Source organism: Schistocerca americana, chromosome 2, assembly GCF_021461395.2.
Source record: "Schistocerca americana isolate TAMUIC-IGC-003095 chromosome 2, iqSchAmer2.1, whole genome shotgun sequence".
Lineage (NCBI taxonomy): Eukaryota > Metazoa > Arthropoda > Insecta > Orthoptera > Acrididae > Schistocerca > Schistocerca americana.
In genome coordinates, this window is record NC_060120.1 from 768906800 (window position 1) to 768918998 (window position 12199).

Sequence of the window (12199 nt, forward strand, 5' to 3'; positions counted from 1 at the left end):
TGAATTCTGATCACAGTCTTTCGCAGCAGTTGCAATCTTTTGCGGAGTTGGAGAGAGGGTGGGGAGGGAGAATTAGAGAAGACTAGTGGATGCGTAAGTGGAACAGAAGGAAGGCAAGTGAGATACTGGGGTGGGAGCAGGGAAGCAGATAGAGGATTGGGACTAGCAAAAGCCAAGGCCAAGGGCGTTAAGAGAAAGAAGAATGCATTGTAGGGACAGTTCCTAGCTGCGGAACTCAGGAAAGCTGTTGTTGGTTCCAAATGATGCAGGCTGTGAAGCATTCACTTAATTGAAGCACATTGTGTTGGGCAGCAAGTTCAGCAACTGATTAGTCCAGCTGTCTCTAGGCCATAGTTTGGCAGTGACCACTCATGTGGATGGACAGCTTGTAAGTTGTCATGCCCATGTAGAAAGCAGTACAGTGGTTGCAGCTTAGTTTGAAGATCACATAGTTGCTTTCACACACAGCCCTGCCTCTGATGGGATAAGAGATGCCTGTGACAGGACTGGAGTAGGAGGTGGTTGGAGAATGTAGGGATAGATCTTGCATCTATTTCAGGGATATGTACCACCAGGCAAGGAGTTGGGAGCAGGGGTTGATTACGAATGGACAAGGATATTGTGTAGGTTTGGAGGACAATGGGAAACCACTGTGGGAGTGGTAGGGAAGATAGTGAGTAGGATATTCCTCATTTCAGGGCACAACTACGTCTAGTTGAAACTTTGGTGGAGAATGTCATTCAGTTGCTTCAGTCCAGGATGGTACTGAGCCATGAGAAGAGTGCTCCTTTGTGGCCAGATGGTGCGTATTTGGGAGATGGTAGGGGACTGGAGAGTTGGGACAGAGAGATCTGTTTCTGAACAAGGTTGGGAGGGTAATATCAGTCTGTGAAGGCCTCGCTCAGTGAGACCATCATGTGGAGGACAACATTAAGAAAGGTTGCCTTTTGGGTTGAAGAGGACTAGGCGAAGCAAATGGGGGAGAAGGTGTAGAGAATTTAAAGAGAGATATGGGCAGACTGCAATTAAATATAGTGAGAATTACTGAAGTGTAATGGCAGGAAGAGCAGAACTTTTGATTGGATTTATTTGTAGGTGATGCCTTCAAATGAGAAGTAACTGTGGGTGAGGATGTGGCTGGTCATGATGACCCGGAATGAGGTTGCAGCCTTGGAGTCAGTTGGGTATTGGGAAAGGTATAGTTCAATAGCTGCAAGGCTATCAGCATCAGTGATGTTTAGTATAGAGGAAGGTGGCATCAACAGTGATGAGTGGGGTGCCAGGTAAAGGAACAGGAACCGAAGTATATAAGGTTAAGTTGCAAGTAATAGGCTGAAGATATTGGTCCATGAGAGCAGAGATTCTCTCTGTGGGGGCAAGTAATCTGTCACAATGGGGTGTCCTGGGTGGTTGGGTTTATGGGCTTTAGGAAGCATGTAGACAGGAATGTGGGGAGTGGCAGGGGTGTGGGGTGAGATAAAACTCAGGGGAGAGGTTCTGAAATGGACCTAAGGATTTGAGGGGGGACTGGAGATCCTGCTGGGTTTCTGGAATGGGGCCTCTGTGGGATGGTTTGTACATCTATGAATCTGAATCCCTGCACTTCATAATCACAGTAGTGGCACCTTTGTCTGCACATAGGGTTATAGGGTCGAGATTAGTTTTTAGACAGTGGATTGCAGTTTTTCCTGCAATGTAAGACTGGCTTCCATGTTGATGGATTTGTGGAATGACGATGATACAAGGTTCAAGGTTAGAAAATTCTGAAAAGTCGACAGGGGTTGATTTAGGGGTAATGGGAGTCAATCACAGTAGGATGGGAGTAGTGAACTAAGTAAGGTACGGTTCAATATTGTTATTGGATTGAGACTGATTGGTAGGTTTAGTATGAAAAAGTCTTTCCACTGTAGGGACCAGGAGATGGAGAGCCTATTTCATCTTTTTTTTCACTTCTTTGGTCAGTCTACACCCAGCCCACAGTGAGTACAATGAGTTTACTATGGTCCATGGCTGGAGTCTGTAACGGGAAATCCTCTAGCATTACTTTTCCTCAAAAGTAGTTGTCGATACCAGTATTATTTTTCAAATTTTGGACAGGTCAATATTATCTCAGTTGCTTTTCTGAAAATTTCCACATAATTTTATACACAGTATTTCAATTACAGTACATTTCAAGTTAAAATGTATGAAAAGGAATTACTTTATAAACTATTTTAGTTTTAATATTATAATCGATAAGTACTAGTTCTGAATGTATAGTTAAAATTATATTTTTAAGAAACAGGAAATTATGAATTACTGGCACACACAACATTTCTATAATTAATTACACAATCCTGTACTTTACTATGTTTATTCTGAATTCATTTATGAAATAATAATTAAAACTAGCAGACTTCATCTGTTAAGAAAAATTAAAAATCCGTTGGAATATTGATATGTCCGCAGAGCATGGAAGTCATAAGCATGCCTCTGATGTTATTGGACATATTTTTGTAAGAACAATGTAATTTCGGCTTTGTTAATGTGAAAAATCAAAAGACTGTATGATGTACTAAAATGTGAGACAATATAGTTACATAAAAATAAAAATTCTCCAACAATCTTCAAATTTCTTTAGTTCAGTCCAACACCTGAGATTTTCAGCTTCAAGAATCAGACCCCTAGACAAGAAGAACTGGAGCCATCTCAGCATGCCACACAAAGTAAACTAGAAAATTTATTGTAATCCTCACTCCTCTCAAATCTTCCTAAAAGACATTGTATTATATGGACTATAGATGGAAGTAGGAGGGAGGGGGGTGGATTACAAGTCCAAGCCAAGAAGCCAGTGTGCTACCTTCTGCAGCATTCATCAGTGAGCGGTAAAGCGTAAAGCAGAAGGTCTGGGTTCAAGTCTCAATCCAGCACAAATTTTCATTGTCACCAATACATTGTGCAACTGAGGTCTGGTCATTCTGGGAAAAATAAGGATAATCTGTAAGGAAAGATAGAACATGTACAAGAGCCAAGAGGGAATAATAAGAATGGAAGACCAAGAATGAAGTGCTCAGATTAAAAAGGGTGTAAGACAGGGATGTAGTCTTTCACTCTTTCTGTTCCACCTATCCATCAAAGAAACAATGACGAAAATAAAAGAAAGCTTCAAGACTGGAATTAAAATTCAAGGTGAAAAGATATCATTGATAAGATTTATGATGACATAACTATCCTCAGTGAAAGTGAAGAAGAATTACAGGATTTGCTGAAGAGAATGAATAGTCCAATGAGTACAAAATATGGATTGAGAGTAAATAAAAAAAGGACGAAAGTAATGAGAAGTAGCAGAAATAACAACAGTGAGAAACTAAACATCCGGATTGGCGATCACAATGTAGATGAAATTACGGAATTCTGCAGTCACTGGTGAGTGGTAAAGCTTAGGGAAATCTGGGTTTGAGTCCCAATCTGGCACAAATTTTCACCGTCACCAATACACCGTGCAGCTGAGGTCGGATTGTATTTGCAATAGTGACTACATTTCTTGCTTTGTTATTTGCTGTACCTTGTTCTTGGAAGAGGGATTGGTGTTCAGTTATACCAGAGTTCCATTTTTAACTGAGCATACTAATAAATGCAGTTAATGTATTTGGTTTATTTATTTGTATAGGTGTCTTCAACATTACACTGGCGCAGTTATATTTGAGGTTACATGTTACTGGACACATACCCAAGTCAAGGCAGCTTCTTAACACTTGTTTGCACATCCATTAATCTGTCAACAGTCAATCTTTTTTTTTTCAGTGGTCTTTGGTGCTTCTTCACTGTGTTCTATATTTACTTTTTCTTTTTCAAACTTACTCTTCCTTTATGTTACAACAATTCTTCTTTTTCCTGTTCTTTTTGTTGCCTTAGCCACTCTTTTCTCCTCTTCAAAGTACTGTTTATATCTGATATGAGCTGTGTATGTCAATTGAAGAAGCTCCTGAGTGATCACCACAGCCTTTCCCTCGAACACATTCACAACAGCTTCTCTTAGGCACAGCTCACACTGAGATAATATGACACATGATATGACATGTTGCAATAAAGTTCATGTGATGTGACACTTTTTGGTGCAACACTGGTCTTCCCACTGGGGAATTGCACAAATTGCGTTTCTGTTTCAGCTGCAATCATGAGTTCGCCTGAAGAGAATGTTACGGTGGTTTACCATTACTTAAAGCTCAAAACACTGAAAAAGAAATGGAAGTACTAGGTGCCCCCAAACAATGCTATTAAATATCAAACATACTTCATCTGTCTTTTTTCACGAGCTCTCCCAACACTGAACACAAATTCCACAAATTCTACAGACAGTTTCCAATTTTTTACAGCAACTAGTATCAGCTACTCTGGCAAAGCAGGACACAAATTTTCGACTTGCTCCTTCTCCTGCTGAAAAGCATTCTGGAGTTAGCAGTGTGAGTGCATGAGGTGTCTTTGCTTGTGTGTGTATGAATTGTGTGTTTCTCTTTTGCTGATGAAGGCTGTGGCCAAAAGCTGTCTCTTAATTGTGCCTATCTGCAACTTAACATGTCTTCCTTAAGGTAAGTAGCAATCTACCTTTTCCTACACTGCTGATATTCCTACTTGGAGTTTCCATTGTTTTATTTGTCAATCCATCCATCATACAAAACATTACTTTACCTTTATTTTCATATCCTGTCAAACTCTTACAATGGCCATGGTATAAAATTGACTTTATAGACCAAAAATGAAAAATACAGATTAAAACTGATTGATCTGAAAAATAGTGTCTTTTTCTGATTTCATTGGCCATTTTCCATATCTATTTACATAGATAAATCTATTAACAAAAACTAAGGAGAAATTTGGGCAGGGTACTGAAGTTCAGGGTGAAGAAATAAGAACTTAGTTTCGCCATCTCTGAAGATTAGTTGGATATAATGGACAGTGTCTTCCAAATATGCTGTAAGCTGAATATTAACGAAGGCTTACGGAATGTACTCAAATTAAATCAGGTGACTGAGGCAGTGAATTCTTTTAACAGTGAACATAAATAGTTAAGTATTAGGCGGCCTTTTCTTGTACAGTTCAAGCAAAATGTAGTACTATGAACGATTCAGACAAGAAGAAAATAGAAGCTATTGAAATTTGGTGTTACAGGTGAATACTGAAGATTAGAAGAGCAGGTCAGATAACTAATGAAAAGGTACTGAATGGAATTGGGGAGAAAAGAAATTTATAACACAACTTGACTAACGAAAGGTACGAGTTCATAGACTGGATGTAAGCTGCAGTAGTCATAGAGAAGAAGAGGCTTACAAAGGATAGATTAGCATGGAGAGCTGTATCAAATCAATGTCTGGACTAAAGACCAGAGGCCTAAAACATTTGAAGCATGCACTATTTGAGCCACTACTAAAGACGGCTAATGTGAAAATATGGGAAACTCTCCCCCCCCTCATCATTTTCAAATACTGTAAAATCAATTACTGAAAAACAGAAAACTGAGTTATTTTAATGTGTAAAATCTTCTTAATGAAGCACAGTTTGCTTTCTAAGGCAGCACAGATTTACAAAAGTAGTACTTAAAGCTCTTGACAAGGATGGCTGCATAACAGGCTGCCCACAGCTTTTGATACTGTTGATCATAAAATATTACTAAACAAACAGTGTGTAGTAGGCATAGGGGGAATAGTGAATGAGTGGTTCCAGTCATACTTACAAAATAAAGTACAAAAAATGCAGACATATTAACAAATGGAAAAGGATTCTCTTTGCTGATGAGAGCATCAGTCAAGTCACTGATAAAACAAGAAAACATTCTATTTATATGACAAATGAAAACCTTAAGAATGAGTGCAACTGAGCAATATGACACAAAGAAAACAAACAGCATGAATTTCAGCTTAAATAGGTAAAAATGATAATGTTGTAGGCTGTGTAGTTTTTAGGGTGAACATTGAGTGCCAACTGAGATGGAATGAGCACATGATGATATTGGCAAAGAGTGTGTCATCAGCATGTTACACTCTCAGTGCCATATTATCAATGTGTAACACCCAGTGTCTTGTAGTGACATGCTACGCCTATGTACAATTGATTCTTAGTTATGGGTTTCTTTTCTGGAAATAAAATCCAAAAAACTTGGACACAATTTTCAGACTACAGAAAAAAATCATAAGTTAAAACACTGAATATGTTTACAACAACTACTGTATCATCTACCAATCTGACATTGTGCACATCAGGAAAATCTCCAGTAATATGTCTCAAATTATTCTATTCACAGTAACCGAACAAGATATAATTTGTACTTACATTTACCAGGGAAGAACAAACCAAAAATTATAATCAGTATTTTTCATAGGAAGTAAAACTGTGTAACAATGCATCCTAGGAGATGAAAGAGATTACTAAAATACATTTATTTACAAAGGTTGTCAAAACACACATTTACCTCTTAAATACTGTTTACTACAAAAATAAAGATTACTTAAATAACTCTTAATTGTGGATTAAGATGACCGCTGATGCATAACACCAATTCTCTCCGTTTTTCTGTGTTCAACATCTCACTCCCAATAGGGGGGGGGATTTAGTTTTTCAGACATGCAGAAAGGAAGAGGAGGAGCTGTATCAGTGGTGTGAAAGTGTAGTCATTCCTAATCATCTGCAAGTATGTGTAGTTGTAAACAATGAAAAACATGAAGAGAGTACAAAATATGCTAACATTATAATATTCAGCTATTTCTACATGACCACTCTGCAATTCACACTCAAGTGCTTGACAGATAGCTCACAGAAATACTGTCAGACCATTCCCCTCTCTAATAGAACATGGTACAATAAACACCTACATTCTCCCTATGTAGATGGGAGTCAACTAAATATTTTTGCATTCGGAGAAGAAATTGGTGATTGGAATTTCGTGAACATAATTTGCCACAACGAATAATGCTTTTGTTTGAATGATTACCATCCCAACTTGCATATAATATCTGTGACACTTTCTTCCCTATCTCTTTACAAGCTTCCACCAATCCTGTTACCTAGGTAAGGGTTCCGTACACTGCAACATTTCAGAAAAGGACAGACAAGTGTAGTGGAGCCAATCTCTTTTGTAGATTTGTAGTGCCTCCTAAGCGATCTAGCAGAAAACACAATCTTTGGTTCAGTTTCTCAACAATATTTTCTATGTGATGATTGTAACTTAAAAGTAAACTGTTCACAAGCTCTAGATTGCACCCATGGTCTAGCGATAGCGTCTTTGATTAGTAATCAAAGTGTCCTCAATCTCGGGTTCAAACCCCATGTATGTTTAAATTTTGAATAAAAATCATCAGCAGTGCTGGCTGAAGACTTTTGTCTTAAGAAGTCATCCCTTGATTAGCAAAAGGCCTTGTCAAAGAGGGCAGAGGAGAGGACAGAGGTTCACGGCACTCTCTTGCCCTTAGGTGGGAAACTACCCCTACAGGCAGAAGAATCAGCAATGATCAATGGCATGAGGAGGCACAATACAATGGAAACCACTGCATTAAAGACACATAACATGTATCCACAGGACATGTGGCGTGTACTTGAAAAAGTGTCATGGTAATCTCTCCATTGGCAAAAGATTCTGGAATACCACCCCATTCATATCTCAAGAAGGGTTCTGCTAACGTGGATGTGACCATGAGAAAAAGATTGAATAACCAATGAAAGGACAATGTTCTATGAGTCGGGGCATGGAATACAGAAGCTTGAACATGGTAGGAAAGATACAAAATCTGAAAAAGGAAACGCTAAGGCTAAATCTAGATATAGTGGGGGTCAGTGAAGGGAAATGGAAAGAAGACAATGATTTGTGGTCAACTGAGTACAGGGTAAATAGATAGCACAGGGAGGATAAGATGAAATGGCTGCATGAACAATGTGAAGAAATCGAAAATGAAATGATTGTCGGAAGAATTGACTTAGCATTGGGAAAGTCAAAACAAGCTTTGCTGAAACTAATAGCAAGGGCGGTAACATTAACAGTGCAATGGGAATACCACTGCTAAAAGCAGAGAGGAGAGCAGATAGGTAAAAAGAAAACACTTACGGCTTCTATGAGGGGAGGACTTGTCTGATGATGCAATAGAAAAAGAAACTTGAGTCGATATAGAAAAGACAGGGGATCCAGTATTAGACTCAGAATTTAAAAGATCTCTGGAAGTCTTAAAATCAAGTAAGGCAGAAGGGATAGATAGCATTCCCTCAGAATTTCTAAAATCATTTGGGGAAGTGGCAACAAAACGACCATTCACATTGGTGCATAGAATGTATGAGTTTGGTGATATACCATCTGACTTTCAGAACAACATCATCCACACAATTTCGAAGATTGCAAGAGCCAACAAGGGCAATAATTATAACATAATCGGCTTAACAGCTCATGCATCAAAGTTGCTGACAAGAATAATATACAGAAGAATGAAAAAGAAAATTGAGGATGTGCTAGATGATGATCAGTTTGGCTTCACAAAAGGTAAAGGCACAAGAGAGGCAATTTTGACATTGCGGTTAATAATGGAAGCAAGACTAAAGAAAACCAAAGACAAGTTAATAGGGTTTGCTGACCTGGTAAAAGTGCTCAACGATGTAAAATTGTGAATATCTCTGAAATTCTGAGAAAAATGGGGATAAGCTATAGAGAAAGATGGGTAACATACAATATGTCAAAGAACCAGGAGGGAATAATAAGAGTGGAAAACCAGGTATGAAGTGCTCGGATTCAAAGGTGAGTAAGACAGTCTTTTGCCCCTACAGTTAAAACTAGAAATTGAAGAACCAATGAGGGAAATAAAAGAAAGATTCAAGAGTGGAAATGAAATTAAAGATTAAAGGATATCAATGATAAGATTAGCTGATGACGTTGCTATCCTCAGTGAAAATGAAGAAGAATCACAGGATCTGTTGCATGGAATGAACAGTCTAATGAGTAAAAAATATGGAGAGAGTACTTTGAAAAAAGACGAAAGTAATGAGAAGTAGCAGAAATGACAACAGTGAGAAACTTAACATCAGGATTTGTGATCATGAAATGGATGACATTAAGGAATTCTGCTACCTAAGCAGTAAAGTAACTCATGGCGGATGGAGCGAGGAGGACATAAAAAGCAGATTAGCTCTGGCAGAAAGGGCATTCTTGGCCAAGAGAAGACTACTAGTCTCAAAGGCAGACATTAATTTGAGGTAGAAATTTCTGAGAATGTACTTTTGCACCACACCATTGTATGGTAGTGAAACATGGGCTGTGGGAAAACCAGAAAAGAAACTCAAATAATTTGATATTTGGCACTACAGAAGAATGTTGAAAATTAGGTGGTCCGATAAAGAAAGGAACGAGGAGGTTCTCCGCACAATCAGTGAGGAAAGGAATAGGCTATATGGAAACCACTAACATGAAGAAGGGACACAATGCTACGACATCAGGCAATTACTTCTATGGTACCAGAGGGAGCTGTAGATGGGAAAAATTGTAGAGGAAGATACGAGATTGGAACCCATCCAGCAAATAATTGAGAACTTGGGTAGAAAATGCTGCTCTGAAGTTATGAGGTTGGCATAGGAGAAGAATTCATGGTGGGCCACATCAAACCAATCAGAAGACTATGAGTGCAAAAAAACCCTGTAAGTATTTTGTTGAATCACTGACCTTTATATTGGTGGAGTTTATCGTGTAGGGTAACTGAAATTCAACAGACTGTTTATAGTATATAACTTAATTTGTTCTCGGTATGTACTAACACATGACAACTGCAGATAAGGGATAACTAAATGAAGTAGCGCTTGTTAAGACACCGGGCTCCGATTGGGATGGAGCCTCATGCTCTGTCCAGCCATCATGATTTAGGTTTTCCACTGTTTCCCTAAATCACATTAAGCACATGTCAGAATGGTTTCATCAATAAAGCCACAAATGTGTAACAACCTGGCCTACGCTCTCCTTGACAAATCCTGTAAGAATGTAAAACTATCCTGTGATAAATAAATTACTAATACCCAACACACACTTAAGGAATTAAAAATACACCTTAAAACAGAAACAAAAAACTTCACATTGATAATTAATTTGACAAGGATTTCAAATTAACTGATTACATTTTACCAAACAAAAAAGACAATGAGCAAGATATTTCACTCTTAAACCAACAGACAGTCCTTTGTAAATACAGCCTAATGTTGTTGTTTGGCTTCCCTACATTTGGTTCAATGCAATGTTCCATTCCTATCATTTACCAGTCATCATCTTTATTTAAACATAGCTGCTGTATTCCACTTTGACAATGAATTGACTTAGACACTTGTTTCCAGTTCTGTCCTATGATAGAAACAATAGGCAGTTTGAGGAAAGACAACGACTCAACTATGGCTGACTTATTTGTGGTATATGTACAGACATAGCAGACATATGTAGAGACATGTCAGGAAAACAATAATACATGACAAATATTTACAACTAAACTAGAGGTGGCGTCGGTGCATTTGGGATTCTGTATGGCACCCTGATACAATGTGTACCACATTATTCAAGAGCAATAGCTCAAAATATAGAACTCAGTGTTTGAGCTGTTATGTGTAACGACAGCTATAAGTGAGTGGTTGCTTTTCTTCAAGTTTGTTTACTATTCAGTAATTTCTTTGAGAATATATCACAGTGTAAAATTAATTGTTTATATTTAAGAGCTGGCCAATGAGTAATAAAAAGAAGCAATCTCAGGATAGCAACAACAAACATTAATACGAGGACACTAGTGACAGGTACAAAACTAGTTTACGTATTACAATAATAAGTTACTGAACAGGAAATGCACTGAGCATATGGCCAACGGGACTGGAACAAAATTTCAAAAACCTCTCTCCTAAGTCGTTCGCGATAAAACAAATTAGCGACTACCTAAAGGAACCTAGCTGTAAGGTATAAAGAAACAAACATAGATGCACAAACTGTCTGTAATAGTCCCTACGTGGGAATGTTTGGAAGAAGACTATCTCCAATAGTGTGTAAAAAATAACTGCTGATGATGAATTTAATGTTCTCAGTTAAAGTTCACATAAGTTGGTAATGAAGATGTGTTAGTTTGACTAAAGGCCAATGCAAGCGATTAACAAAGAAGAACAATGTTAAATTGCGAGAAATTCCTGGAGAATTCTCAGTTATTTGCCCTTTATCTTGCAGAGAAAAGCTACAGAGCTGGATATCCTTATAATTGGTCACAGGGCATTTCACCTTATATTTACAATAAAATATGCTTTTTTTTATCGTATACCTAGACAACGAGGCAACATGTTTCCACAGGTCTCACGGAAAGTACATGGTAACTTAAGGACTGAAACTTTATGGGTTCTACTTTTAGGATAACATTTCAAAATGAGACTGACACATTGTCTTCTTGCAAAATTTTGCTGGCAGAAACGTAAACTTTACATATAAAAAAAGTACGCGGAACGACAATTCCTCGTCTCCACAAACACTGGCTATTGTATTTAAAGTTGTTGTTCATACTCCGATAAAAACACAACATAAATTCACAACAATCACATTCTGTCGCAAGCGTAACCCATTGTTTGACACTGATTACTAAGCACACAAAAGGGATGTTTATTAATTCTTACCATTCATTTTGCGTCCCACGCTGGCCGCTGCCTGTGGAAGCAATAATACTTCATCTATGTGAATTTGCTACCAACGCTGTGAACTGCGAACATTTGTTTACCTTCCCCACCCCCACTACTTCACTACTGATGACGCATCAGTCAAAGCGCTTCCATGTAAACACAACGTACAGATATGCATATGTTGTGAAAGGTCCACTTGCAGGAAATCACTGTTGTAACCACAGTCTGACATGTTAGACTGTGGTTGTAACTCTAAGCAGGTAAACTGAAAGAAAAGGGGGAAAGCAGTCAAAAGAATGCAAGACAGATACCACGAATGCAAACCAGAAAAATATTCAGCGCAGAAGCAACTATATACTACAGAAATTATCAGGTCTACAATGTTGTTTGAGCCTATGTCAATAGAAACATATCACGACTGAACAATAACGATCTTGCTGTCTACATTTATACACTGCAAGTCACTGGTAACAGAGGGAACCTTTTACTGTACCATACAACGTTACAGTTTCCTTCTATTAGTAGATGAAGTTTGCTAGCAATAGCTTCCCGATAATTTAAGTACTGC

At 38.2% G+C, this 12199-nt stretch overlaps 1 protein-coding gene across 1 annotated transcript in view; it reads right to left on the minus strand.

Annotated features, from left to right (window-relative positions):
• LOC124595713 (sorting nexin-21) overlaps window positions 1–11756 on the minus strand; it is a 53617-nt gene extending 41861 nt beyond the window's left edge. Inside the window, exon 1 of the mRNA XM_047134579.1 lies at window positions 11629–11756. Within this exon, the coding sequence (XP_046990535.1) occupies window positions 11629–11635 (7 nt within the window). The 5' untranslated portion in view covers window positions 11636–11756. The remainder of the gene's footprint in view (window positions 1–11628) is intronic.
• Window positions 11757–12199: the final 443 nt, after the last annotated feature.